We start from the raw sequence: 14585 nt of genomic DNA on the forward strand, positions 1-14585 counted from the left end.
CAACTACAGGCCCCATTTGAGACTGCTGGCTTAGCTGTGCTGGATACTTTAATGCTTGCAAACATCCTCATTTCACATACCTCCTTTAGAATTTATGGAATGTAGAGCTGATGTTTAAAAAATAAAGATGGAAAGGAAGAAGTTAGGTGGGTGAAGGTTAGCTTTTCAGTGAAGAACGTGCTGTTTGGCTTGATGTGTCAGCATGGTTTGCAGTGACTGCTCTGACACATTAGTAACTTTATCTTACAGTCCTTGGGATAGGAAGGCTGTTCCTTTAATGTTTTACTAATCAATCATATCTGAATATGTTGCCTCTTGAGTGATATCCTAAGAGTAGCCTAGGAAAACAAAGAGTAGATCAGAATACAATGAGCTCTCTTAAAACATCATTAAAAAGGAGTAATAAAAGTAACAGTCTTGGATACTGTGTGTTTGTTAGAGATCTCTTGCTTATTCTGACCTTTCTAAATGTCATTGTTTCATGTTTGAGAAGAATGTGCTTATTGTATTTGAGAGCACTCATTTCCTCAAATGTGTGTTAAATTGTCTTCAGAGACTGTGTTTTCAGGGAGATGTGCAAATGTGCATAGCCTAAACTATTTTCTTATCAGAAGTGATGCCTTTGTCTAAAAATATCTCCCCAAAATTTAGCATTTCATTCACATAAAACACATACTGAAATGGGACTGGGAATATGTTGTAGGTGAAGATAGCCTGGCAAGAACAGTAGGGGAAATTGTGCAGTGATGCCTTCTGGGGAAATACTGGGAGGTTGCTTGTCCTCCAAAATACCTGGTGGAGATGGGACAAGGTTTCTTCTCTTAAATATTTCAGGACATTATATCCAAGGCAGATTATTTGGCTTTATGAGATAATTCCTGGAGTATTCTGACTCTTGCTCTCTTTTCTAGCTGACAGTCACAGCTCTCCCAGAGAAGACACCCCAACTGGGAGCATGGATTCTCTTTCTTCCCAGTCCCCAACACCTGCCTTCTCCAGCAGCCCCCCTGGACTCTTGGATGGAAATCACCTTATCATGGACAGCGGAGATCTTGCAGGCTGGACAACAAACCTGTGAGTAACTGAGTATTAAATAAGAATGTTTCCACTGGTATGATTGTGAAACACATTTCCCTTTTCAGTTTGGTGAGGAGTGATTTTTAGAAATTGCATATAATTGTGTTTGTTTTCTTCTGCTACAGAAGGATGTGTTTGTATGTTGTGGTGGGGCTTAGAGCCTACTTGAATGCTTGTAGGAAAAAAATGTTCTTGTTCTGTTGAAATCTACTTAATTTTCCTGTGACCTGTTATAGCATTTAAAATAGTTTTTTAATTATTTTTTTTTAAGCAGTGAATATATGTTATTCTCTATATGATGCATTACCCTAGTTTTATTTCAAGAAAATACTAAGGTAGACTTATTGTTAAGATTTTGGGCCCAGCTTTGGGTTTTGATAAACACACTGCAGTGAGTGTGTGCTCAGATGGTATTATCTGATAACATTACTGTTTTTAATCTCTTAACAAATTAAATGTCTGGTTCCCAATGGAAGTCTGTCACTTTCCGTAGATGCTGTAAGTGTTCAGTTTCTGAGCGTGACTTAAATTTAATAAAAATAGTCATTGAAATGTTAGTTCTATCTCTCTAATATGTATTCAGGTTTGATTCACAGAAAGCTGACCATAACTTGTTTTTAAATCAGAGTTGAACTTGAATTGAATTCTCAGGTTTGCTATTCATTCAAACTTTAACCACTATCAAGACAAACTTTTCCAGCCTTTAGTGCCAAGAAGAGTGGAAGGATCAGGTCTGGAGAAAAGATCTGTTACAAATATTTTCCATAATGGCATTCTGAGTAGCCAACTCTGGTGATGAAAGAACTGTAAAATATATGTGTAGATGTATGTAACACATGAGAATGTATCGATAATCATAAAATAATTCATTATTATTAACTGATGACTTGAGTGTTTTTTTAACTAGAACTTTTTTTTTCTTTCATATATATTGAAAGAATTCCATATTTATAGGTGTTTTCCATAAATGATATTTCTTTAGTAGAGGTCTGAAGTTCCTCTTCCCTTAGCCTCCTGTACTATCCTCTAGAAGTGAGTAGAATTAGCAGTAAATTGTACTTAGCAAAGAGAGGTGCATGTGTGGGAAAGATGCTGTAGCTGGTATAAAACTGGACTGTCAGTGAGAGCTAATTAAGGAACACAGGGTTAGCAGGACAGTGATAATGTAATTTCAAAGAATAAATGGAGGAATGTTGGTTTTTTCCAGAGAGTTTGGGAACTTCAGGTGTTTGAAGGAACATTTTTTTGGTTTTTGTTGTTTTATTTTTTTCTATTTTTTTTTCTTTGCATTTGTTAATTTTCATAAAAAATTATACTGCACTGGTGTTTTGGAAACCTGACGTGATGGCTTGAGGTTTTCTGCTCAGTTGGAAACAGTACTTAGAGTTCTCTTTGGAAGAGAAATAATAAAGGTGCATGGTATGTGCATTTAGATTATTTGTCAAAAGTAGTTTCTTCCACTTGCCTGTCTGTGAAGTCTGCTTAAGAGCTACCTCTGTAACAAGCCTGGACAGTGACAGAGAGTAGTCTGGGTATGTTACATTCTTTCTTTCCTCTACTTTCTCACTTCAAATTGCCTTCCCCTTCTAGTTCGGATGACTCAGAGGGCCCTGCCTTAACAAATAAAACCCCAACCAAAACACAGAGCAGCTCCAGTGTAGTAATGGCAGAATGTAGCTCTGGTAGCTCTCACGGCTCCAGGAAATAAATGTAGCACTGGCTATTGGTTGTAGACTATTCTCATAAACTGGACCAATCCTTAGAGTTAGGTGAAGAATAATCCTTTCTGTTTGTGCAGGATTTCAAAATGTTTTGTATTTTGAGCCAAACTGGAATAAAATCAATTCTTAAAGCCACGGTATCATCTCTCAAATGGTATTGCAGGTGTTCACTGAGCTACTGCAGATGCCATACTGAGTCTAGGGGAGATGGAATTATACCAGAGGATCTGGTTTCACAGGTTTCTGCTGATGTTTATAACACGTGGGTGTTACTTGTCGGAGATCAATCACTCAGGAGTTATGCAGTCAACAAGGTGATGGTGACTTCTTGGTGGCAGAAGAGTTAGTTGCAGTGTTTCCTGGGGGAGGGACGTTCCATTGTAGGTCAAGATGTGTCAGATATCCCAAGATCTGGTTTACACCAGTAGTTTGCTTTAAGCAAGAGTACATGATGGGTAACAAGAATACTTTTTGTGGTATTTGTTTCCAAGAAAGAAGTTTGTTTTTTTCCAGAATGATAGCTGTTGTCACCATGATGTTTCCTGGCAGAGATTTTTGTGATGCATGCCCTTTCCTTGTCCCACCTTCCAAAGCAAAAGGAACTACATCTTCCAGCATGGTGAGCTGAGCACCAAATGGAAGCAAATACACCCTCGCTTCCTGATGGGCTCTGTGAGGGGCTTCATGGCCTGAGTGGTGAAAGAAGCTAAGAGAGCGAGGGCTTTGCCTCCAATCTGAAATATCTCACAAAGCCCCGACTGCTCAATTGTCATGTCAGTATTTAAAGATGTGCCGTGCATACGGTGTAACTCGAAGGTGATGTTTCACATATGTGCCATTTTGAAGCCCTGTTAAGCTGTTGGTTTTCATGTCTGTAAGTGTGTGTCAGCCTGATGCTAGATTTTCTCTGAAATATCTGTGTGGATCAGACATATGTCCTGTGTTGTCACGTGCTGCTGTAGGGGTGAGTAGAGACTTGGGTGATGCTTGGCAGGGGTGGTTCTCAGTGGAGACCTGAGTTTGCTGCTTTAAGACTATCATGCACCCTAAACTTTTTTTAACCTCTTTTCTGACGTTAAAAATAACTTCACACTTCCATCTAGAGCCAAATACTAAAAATAAATATGTTTTATTTTTGCATATACTCTATGGTAGAACATAGCCTTCCCCCCCTCCCGTCAATCACCAAGTTACAGAGTAGTTTTTGTAGACACAGGATTCAAATTTCAAATAACCTAGGATGGGCAAATTACCACTTCTACTTGATGGAGCACTGTGTCATAAACGTGTACTGTTTGACCTTCTATCCAAGGATGCTTTGCACAAGGGGATCTCAAACATAAACTCATAATTATAGTTGTGAGCTGGGTAAAGGATTGCTCTCCTCTAGTATGGACATTTTTTCCCTTTAAGGTAGAGAAGCAACAGCAATCTCAGTTTAGTGTTAACCATAGCATTTGTATTCTTCCTTTTTTCCTCTCTGATTTAAGCATCCATACAGACTCTCTCCTAAACAGTTTCTGGTTTTTCTATTGCATTTGTCCAAAAGAGTAAGTAAATCTTCCCCATCTTTTCTTTGAGAGGTTTGATAGCTTTTTGCTGGAGGATGTAACCTTGCTTTCAGTGCCATCCTGATTGGCACTGAAAAATATGCACCCTAATCACTCAGTTGTTTGTTTGTTTTTTTCCTGTGGTGTATGAAACTCAAATTTTTAATAGTTTAAAATGTGTGGTTTCCTAAGAGGAGTTCTGGATTTCAGATACTAAGAGGCTGGATGGTCTTTCTAAGCTATTCCCCAAACTGTTTTGATAATAGTGATGGTCTTGGGATTAGAAAGGGTTATGAGTAGCTCTTAAAATGCATTTGAACTGTGGAGCTCTAGTCAACCTTCCCTTTTACCTGCAGTTGAAATTTAGTGATACAAAGTTGGAATTTCACCCTACTGCAGAATGGCTTTGCACATGTAGAGGACAAGTGATAGCTAAACTGGGTATGCACTTTGGTGTCTAATACCTAAGCAAGTAAAGACAAAGTGTAATTTAAAGTCCTCTTGTAGTGAAGGAGGTGGTATCGCCAAAGTTTCGGTATCAGATGCGGAGTGATGTAATTAAATTAAAAATGGTGAGGGAAACTTTTTTTTTGCAGCTGCTGTGGTTTGATTATAGGATTTACTTACAGAATCATTTATTGATATGAGGCCTGTCCTGTTCAGCCTTTCCAGAGTTCTGGCTTTAATGGCAGCTCACCTCTGATGGATTAGTACAGGTTTCCCTTTATTGCAATGACTGATTTGTCAAAAGGTGGATTACAAGTCATGTCCTAAAATACTGTAGGCTGCCTGATGTCTGTTTTCACTTGACCTCAGAATGAACCAAAAAAGCTGAACACTTGGTATTCTTTGGACTCGCTATGTGTTGTAATTAATCTTTCTGAGGACCTCTTTCTGATAAGGAAAGATTTGTTGCTGTAACTGGCCCCTTGTTGTCACGAGATTTCTTTGTGCTTACAGCAGTACAATGCTCTGTGCCAGGGCTTATCTACAGACCTTACAGACTTACCCCTCACAGTGCTGGGTTTTCAGAATTGGGTCAGTCTTCCCTTTTTTGTTGGAAGTATCCTGCACTTACTGCACGATCGCTTCTTAATTCAAATAATGAAAACTAATCTCTTGCTTCTCAGCTGGAGAGTTCATTTTTGGTATCTGAGACTGCAGGATGTCTGGGTTTCCCAGGGGGCTGGAACATGGTGACTTCTGATGGTCGTTCTGGATGGAGTTATGATGCAGGATATGGAATAGCCTTCCTCAAGATGATACTGAGTGTCTGTTTACCTTGCTTGTTCACCTTTCCCTCTCTAAGCCTTTGGGATTTTGCAGGTGGAGGAGATGGAAAGCATTCCTGTCCCTCAAACGTTTCCACTAGTGTGGGTGGGTGGGTGAAGGGCTTGTTAAAGCAATTACATTTCTGGGCTCAGAATAGTAGGATTCATAGTTTCCAAACTGAATCCCACATTGGATGCTTCTGTAGGAGCATGCAAGGTACAGTCCTGACAGTCCAAATACAAAAGGTGTTCAAAGCCAGAGGAGAAATGGAAGCACCAATATAAATGGATTTTCAGGAATGTGCAAGGGACTAATGGAAAATGAAATAATTCAGTCTTTTTTTCCCATTTCTTATGAGTTTTTCTTAATTTGCTTTCCTGACAGTAAAATATTCTGTTGTGCAGCTCAATGGTATATAAGTGCTATGCTGTGGGCCTTGTTTTGGGGTTTTTAATATCCAGAATGGTGACAAGATCTGTGCAGTGCAGCATCCAGGGTCTTTGTGAGCAGGCTGGGAAGACGTTACTCATTCTTCATGGAATCTCAAGCTGTTCAAATTGCTGGTGAGCAAACTGATGTTAAAAGAGCCATCAGATGGCAAGGGCAGGCAGAGATAGTGGTGTTCTGCACATAATAGAAGCCTTGGAGATAGTTATTAATTTTGACTGCTGAGTGAATTCCCATCAGCTTTGTTACATCTACATCAGTAGACTGCATGTCTAGTCTCCTTAAAACGGTAATACTTTCTTTTTTGTACTTTCTGGCAGTGGTGTGAATTTGCAGTTTTGCATAAATGATGAGTGACTTCAGTTTCACTGTCTTGAAAACTTTTTGTAATATCTAATGTCATCATCCTATTTTATTGAAAGAAGGTTCTGTAGCCGCTGTTGGGTCATTGTGCTTATTCTGCAGTTTGTTTTTGTTTCAGCTGCCACCTCTCCAGTGACTCAGCACTTTGAGAGCGGGTTTAGCAGAGCAGGCACTTCTTTTTGTGCCCTTTCGTTATGCAAGCAGAGCAAGAGCCCTCATTTTGCAGTTTCTTTGAGACAGGCATAATAGAACTTAGTCATGTGGTTCGTACAAAACAGACCTTGCCATCTCCTTGGCTGCCAGGGAGCTTGACAGCAGCACTGCTGTGTGAGCACAGGGGAAATGGTGTGTGCTCAGGGCAGGGAGGGGTGTGCGTGCAACCACATGGGATGAGCTAAAGTTTTTGTGTATTTTTTTGGGTTTTTTTTGGTGTGTTTGTTTTCGTTTGGGTTTTTTGTTTGTGTTTGGTTTTTGTTTGTTTTTTTTCCCTTTTATTTTCTTCTCATGCTTCCAGGGGAACACAGCCCCCTCATTTTTTTTTAACATAAAGGAGCAGCAGTAAGCTTTAAGCTTATAGATGTACATATTTCACTTCTGCTTTGTCTGAGTTATCATTTAAAAATGCTTTAACTTGGGACAGCTGCTGTAGACATTAGCTTTGGATTTACCAGACTGGTGTGAAAGATCGTTTCACTAACGTGTTAGCTGCTTCACTGAGACTTCACAATCCAAGTCAAAAACCTCTCTATTTCAGTGCTGACTGATGTGCTCTGTATAAATAAGGGTTCAGGAAAGCTGCTTGCATGTCGCATACTTTAAATTTTGAGGGTGCAGTTTCTTTCCAGGGGGAACACAGATGGGGAAATTCTGGCCTTCTGTTTGTCTCCAGCTTTGCTGCAGCTACGACAATTTCTAGAATTTTGGCCACATATTTTTTCTGCTCCTCACTCCCCAAGGCACAGGGGATTTTAATGTGAGGGAAGACACGGTGGTGGTTACTATTGGATTGGTTGTAGAATCAGAAATAACCAACACCCTTTGATACACAATGTCATCTTGTAATGAAACCTTTCAAGAACGTTTTCATTGAGTTTGTCAGTCAGACACTGTGATACAACAGCCGTGGCGCTGCCAAACTTGTCTATGAAACAACCCTTTTTTTTTCTCAAGAGTTGCAGTGTAGATTTTTTTCACAGACTCTCTTCTTTGCTCTCAAGATAAGAGGCTGTTCTTTAGCTGTGTTACCTTAGGAACCAGTCAGATAAACATCCAATAAAATCTTGTTTTCAGAAGTTCCTTTCTGAATATCAGTATAAAATCTCTAGCTTATTTTCAGTAAAGCCATTCCCCCCTCCTCCCTTTTCCCATCATTCACTATACTAGACAGTAGCATTTTTTCCTCAAAGAGAGGTGGTTATGTCAGCCTTTTTGGGTTTTTTTCTTACCCACAGGAAATGCATTGCCTTCATTTTAGCCTTAGGAGAAAGACTTTCTTCAACATACCTTCTTAAAGTTGAGATGCTGTGTGATAACACGTGCAATACTTTCTAATATATTGTCATCTTGATAAACAAGGGGTGCAAATCTTTACAGCAAGGTAGCCTTGCTATGACAAGAACCTTTGCAAGGAAAAAACCAATAAAATCTAACCTTTTGTTGCTTACACAAGAAATTATTTTTCTTATTGAGTAAAACCTTCTGTTTCAGTAACAAGAATTAAGTGGTTCCTGAGGTAACCAAGTACAATAAATAAATAAAAAAACCCCAAACCTCACAACCAAATCCATAAATTCTAGAATGTGTTTAATAGTTAAAGCTATCGACTTTTTTTTCTTTGTTTCTTTCTTACCATGGTGAAACTACTGCTATTGAAAAATGTGTTGGATTTTTTTTGTCTGTCTCCTGCTGGATCGTAGAGCATGATCTCTTGCTGGGTAACCAGGAGCCTAAAGTGACAGGCAAATTCTGCTGTAGTGTTTTCCCTACAGCTGAAAAGTATTAAGGGAATTGAGCAAAAAAGTGGGGGAGGGAGCACTCCACATACCTGTACTTCTGGCGTGTTTTTCCACTGCAACTGTTGGAGTGGCTCAGAATTTGTAGAAAACCTGCCAATTTTAACTGCTTCTGTACAATCCTGTCTGGTAAAGGACAGTGTAGTCTTGGTGATAGATTATGCTTCTTGCTGAGTCTCTGTAACTTGAGAAATTAACATGGCATGGCATGGAGCTGAACATTTTATTTTATCTTCCGTTCCTTTATGTGCACACCTTTTTCCTTTTTTGTTTTCTTCCCTCTTTCTTTCCTCTCCAAGTCTCAGCAAGAAACCATCTGGTATTTATTCTGAATATTCCTATGAATGACCAATGTTTCCCTGGGTCAGAGGGTTCCTTTTGTGTTCTCTCTGTTCTGAGCATTGCTTTGAAGTCATTATTTCTGTGTGTGAGATGCAGGTGCTGTGTGTTTTTCTGAGCTGATTGAGTAAATTAGAGAGATTAACGTGATGCATATATCAATGAAATATTTAATAAATGCAAGTTTTAATATTCACTTGTTGAAAATCAAACCACAAATCTGAGGTGTGCACTACAAAAGGCTACTTGGTAGAATATTCTTGAATTATGGATAGTTTCCATTAAAGGCATTTTTATACTCCTTTGGCAGTATACTTGCATTGTTTCCAGTAGTTTTACAGGTTTCAGAAATGAGCCTAACACTAGTCCTAATCACAGAATCATGAAATGGCTTGGATTGGAAGGGACCTTAAAGATCATATCATTCCAACCATCCCTGCCAAGAGATTGATTTGAATTTAATAAATAGCAAGGAAAATATTTTTTCTCTAAGTGTCAGGATTGTTTTAAGTAGAAGAGTTTAGTCTATGCAAGTATAATCTTTTTTAAAAATTTACTTTTGAAAAACTTTTTTTTGTGTTGACCTGCTGAGTTAAAATTAACTCTGCATGTATACATTATGCGTGGGAAAATATGAAGAAATCATTTGCTTTCTGGCAAACTTTATAAACTTTACAGTACCACTGAGAAATGTTTTATTCTCAGTATTTAGAGAAAATGATCCAAATGCTGATGTTCATTTTTTTGGTTTGTCTCTGAATGAAGTCACTTTTAACTAAAGGTTTTTTTTTTATTTGAGGAAAATTTTTCTATTATTAAGTAAAAATGGAAGGAAGAAGACAAGTTCAAGTAAAAGAAAACCCCAAAATTTTATAGGTGTTGTTCCTAAATGTATGCCATTATTGGAAGATGTAAAAAATTGTGCAGTGGAAGATTCCCAGGCAGAAAAGATGACTGGATGTCCTCTTCCCTAGGTTTCTAGACAGCATTAATCCAGCTTGTCATTCGGTTTAATACATATAATTCCTTCCCTTATTCGGTAAATGTGATAATTTTTTAAAAGCAGAGTATGTTTTGATAAACTCTCTGGTTATGATTCCAGCACACTTAAGTTTCATTTTTACTGGTGGAATTAACTGTAGAATGCTGTTTTATAAACTGTGAATTCCAGTTTTTTTTCAAATGCCGTCTGACACATTTCCAAAGGAAAAGCCATTGTCTCGTAATAAGGAATGCAGCATTCACATTATAATGTACTAAATTAAAAAAATGATTAATCAAAATAAATGCCTACTTAACTATGTAATTGCTAGAATGAGATATAACGAGTTTGTAAAAGTTGAATTTGATTGTAAATCATGTACTGCAAAGCAACAAATACTGATAATTTCTTCTAGAAATTAAATATCCTAGTGTACAATAAGATTAAAATTAGCTATCTAAGTTAGGTTTCCTGCTTTTCTTTTATTCATCTACAATCACTGGGCTGATTCTTGATTCCTCTTTTTGCTTGTGTTCACTCCATCTTGATTAGGTGCGCATTTAGACCCCCACAAAAACCTTCTTGACCGAGTTCTTAGATTTTGGTGGTGCTTTTCAGATGAAGGCTATCTGTTGTGTTAATCTTGGAGTAAGACAAAGTCATAAATGCTGTATTGGGAAGTCTCTACTTCTGAGGAACGATTGCTGCGTGCAAATGATTTTAATTTTGTTTCTGCTTAGAAACTGCCTGAAGTCCAGCTCTTTGTTCCGAAGACATGCTGGCAGCCAGCTTTTGGACTATTCGTTGTTTTGGCCATGCAATGAAGGAAAACCTTCCAGTACTGGAACACTTTAGTTCTTTAAGGCATAAAATTAGAAATGCTCTTTTTGTTGGAGACAACTTTGTGTGTTTACTAATACAAGTTTTAAATTTTGCCTGCTGTTTCTTCTCCTCTTGTGGCACCTTTGTGTTCAGCCATTAACTTGAAACGTGTTTGAGCAGTGCGTTGGTGAGGCCAGCCACTGAGGCAGTGTTTGCACAGCTCCATGAAGGAGATCTCAATCCAGAGCCAGCATCGTGATCCCAATACTGTAATAGCTGCAGCCTCTTCAGAAATCCTCCCAGTTGTGCATGCCTTTGTACAGCACCGAGGAGATTTTAAAATAGATTCATCAAAACTTGTAAAGGCAGAGTGGCAGTTCAAATAATAGCCTCCTCTATGCAATTTCACTTTGTCTGTCTTTATTAGATAAGGAATGGAGAATTTTGCCCTTTTATTGCTTATGTCATGCATCTCAGGTAATACTCCTTAGCTTAGGATGTAGGGCATGTAGGAAAAAGGATTCTAAGGAGGAGTGCAGAATCATATGATGGCCATTTCTGTAAAATCAGCTTGACAACATGACTTGGTTTGGATTTAAAAATCTAACAGATTGTCCAGTTATAAAGATTCAAATATTTTGTTCTGATAAAATTTATTCACATTGTTAATTCTACCTTGAATATATTTCCTTTTAGTCCAGCTCAGAGCCGCCCATCAATGGTCTCATGGATGAATATTCCATCTGCAAACCCGGCTGCCACAAATGCTGCACTACCCACTTTCTTCTTCCCCAACCCTGCCACTGGCACTGACAGAGCAGTGGAAAGGTATGGTGTGCACTTCAACTTCTGCTGGCTCTTTATTTGCCTCCTTTTTCTGTGTCTTTATAAAAATATACGTGGCATGTGAGTTATTGTCTCAAACCAGGAAATGCAACCGTAGCAGTTTTGACAGAATGAAATACCTGTCCAAAAATGTTCATCGCATTTTTCCTTTGCATACTTTGCTTGGTGGAAGGCACATAGTACACTGAGCCAGTGGTCTGTTGGTTAATGCAGGAGGGCTTTGTTTTGGGTGGACAATTCATAGTGTCTCTCTCCTGCAGTGTTTCTCTGAGAATCTTTTAAAGTACAGATTCTTCCACCTTTGACACATTTAAGTTTCTCATCCTAACCTTCCTGCCTCTGAAAGATTTTCTTCCATCTTTACCTTCCTCTGTGGTTTCATTCTTTTCTTTCACTCTTTTGTCCAGCTTTCCTTCCATCCTGTTTCTGCTTCTTTCCATGTTGTTTTCCATGTTTTGAAGTATTCTGAGTTTTTTCTTTGAAGGTCTTCACCATCTTAGCTTTTCCCTTCAAATTTAGTAATATTTGCTTTTCTAATTAGTTTCATATATTCTTCCCAAACAAATTCTTCCCAACACTTGATAAAAAAAAAATCCTATTTCTTATTACTGGCTGAATTTTTGAAGTATATTATGCTTTGCCTGATATTGAATTCATTGCAGACTAGCACATGAAAAAAATGTAACTATAGCTGAAAGTCAAGTTTGTCATAAAAGTAAGTGTGCAGAAAGTTGGGAGTATGATATTCAGAAATGCCAACACTAAGCTGTGAAGCTTCAGCTTTGGCTGTGTGTATGAATTGTAAGCCTGTAATGATGCATGTGAGATTGTGTTTAAAGTTTTAGTCATCTCCAAATGTGAATGGAGAGAGAATGGTTGAGACAGTGCCTTCATAATAGTAAAAAGTTGCTACAATTCATAATTTCATTTTTCAGTGTTGCCCACCGAAAAGCAAGAGCAGTTTATCCATGTGAAGCAGAACACAGCTCTGAATTGTCATTTCAGATAGGAGCAATATTTGAAGATGGTAAGTACTGCTTGAGTAAATATAAAGCAATGAAAAACAAATTGACAAAACTGCTAAAATGGCTTTGGATAAAAATACAAGCCTGACTGCTATTCTGCCAACATTGCTGGTGGCACACAGTTGGTGATGGAGATATTTTCTGGTATGAAGAAGCTACTTAACATATCCTTAGGACTGTGAGGCAATGCTTTTGATTTTTGAGTGAATAGACTCTTCCAATTGGTATAATTTTTTAGCATCATTTAAATGTATTGTAGTACCAAAAAAAAGGTTATTCAGTAATAGAAGAGAACACCTTGGCCCACGAAAGTGAATTCTTTAAAATGTGAACTCTTTTTATAAAATAACACAGGGGTTTTCCTTTAAAGGAAAAAATTCTGTTTCAGGATTTTCAAGCAGAGTGCCAAGTAAATCAGGTGAACAATGCCGGAAAAAAGACAGTGTTTATACTGACTTAGATCAAGGTTTGCATTAATGTGTGCATGTACTTGTAGAAAAAGGAATATTCACCAAGGTGTGGAATGAAGGCCTGTGTTTAATGATTTCTGTGGATCCAAATATAGCACTACATATGAGCATCCAGAAGGTGATTCCTGTGCTCAAGACTGTGTTCTCAGTGAGCTTCCATGGATGTACCCTTCAGCAAATGCACAGGGACTTCAAACTGATAGGAGAGGTTTTAGCTTTTAAACCTTATGCCAATGACTACTGTAATTGCTCAGCAAAATCTTATTTTTTATTTTTTTTTAATGGCATGTATAATAGGATATTCCTGTCCTCTGTCTCCTCTCAAACAAGGAAATAGCAAGCCTGGCCCAGACTTCAGTTCTGCTTTTTCTTTTCAGTATAAAGTGGTCTGGGGTCCCCACTAGGTTCTTCCCTACTAGCACCCACTTTACAGAATCATTCTTGATGTTTCCTATTAGAGCTGCCTTGCAGGCAAATCATGTCTGAATCAAGTTAGGTGGGAAACCTTTTAAAGATGAATTAGCTAAATGATTGCTCTTTTTAAAGTCCTTAACACCAGCTATTTTAATTTAAGTTTTTTAAAACATGACTGATAGGGCTCTTCCGCAGATATCAAACTGTGTTCAGGAAAGAAAATCTAGTGCATGGTGGAAAAGATTTGATGTCTGGGAGAGGTATTTCTGCTGCAGAACAGCAAGGTTGTGTTGGCTTGGGGTAAGAAAGTCTTTCAAGAAGTAGTTCCTTGTGTGTCATGTTTTTGTGCGAGAGCAATGTTAAGATTCTCTCCTTGTATAAGAACTCCAGAGGTGGTCACAAAGCCCCCATCATTTGGTGCATTTGCAGCCTTAGTTGAGTTTTTCAACTGGAGAGTTGTATTGCCTCAAAACAAGTATAGAATTTGACTCTGGCATCTGTGGAGAAAAATTTCAACTGTAACTTTTTCCATGTCATCAGACAAAAAAGATTCAAAGCTTGGGAAAAAGGTTGCATGGATTGCATTTGGAAAACCCAATTGCAGGTTACCAATGGCAAAGCTCACGTGTCCTTAAACACATTAGTTTTGATTTGTTCTGCTGTATCCTGGTTATTTCACAGGTGTTGTCCTTGCCCTGCATGGCTCTCACCCTCAGGTAGGCTGTGGATTGGCAGGAAAAATGAGGAGAACATGCAAGTAATAAGGCAGTAATTGTATGTAATGGCCATTTCATAACTTTTCCCAGTAGGTTATGTCATGGATGGCTCTTTTCATGCCAAGTGCAGACCTGTCTCTACATTTGAAACCTCTGAAATGCCTCAACATGGGCCTTTTCTTTCTGTATCAGGCACCCCTGTGTCTGTGCTGAAATCAGATTGCAGTGAATCAATTCAGCTTCTTTAGTTACTCAATTTAAATTCCCATATGCCCTAATAAAGCCCCCAAATGAAGAATTAAAGTAATAATACATCAATTCTGCAGCTCTACCAATAACCTTAACTATCAAAGTGACAACGCATCAATCAAGTTGACATACAGCTAGTATCAACCATTAAAGTAACTGTTAAATTAATGTCTACTAAAAAGTGCTGCTTCCATTAGTGAAGATTTTATCTGTCTCTCCTTTCTCTACCCGGCCTGTCTCACTTTCTAATACTGTCTCTTTTTCTTTCCTCTCTTTTCTG

General features: G+C 38.3%; 1 protein-coding gene across 4 annotated transcripts in view; it reads left to right on the forward strand.

Moving 5' to 3' along the window:
• Positions 1-14585, forward strand: part of ARHGAP10 (Rho GTPase activating protein 10) — a 137102-nt gene that overhangs the window by 116265 nt on the left and 6252 nt on the right. For all 4 annotated transcript variants that reach the window (XM_005525592.3, XM_088056574.1, XM_088056575.1 and 1 more), the window contains 3 exons: positions 912-1074; positions 11282-11413; positions 12367-12458. In XM_005525592.3, the coding sequence (XP_005525649.1) occupies positions 912-1074; positions 11282-11413; positions 12367-12458 (387 nt within the window). The remainder of the gene's footprint in view (positions 1-911; positions 1075-11281; positions 11414-12366; positions 12459-14585) is intronic.

This window comes from Pseudopodoces humilis, chromosome 6, assembly GCF_049639895.1.
Source record: "Pseudopodoces humilis isolate 2021_Gansu_Grassland_sample_001 chromosome 6, ASM4963989v1, whole genome shotgun sequence".
Lineage (NCBI taxonomy): Eukaryota > Metazoa > Chordata > Aves > Passeriformes > Paridae > Pseudopodoces > Pseudopodoces humilis.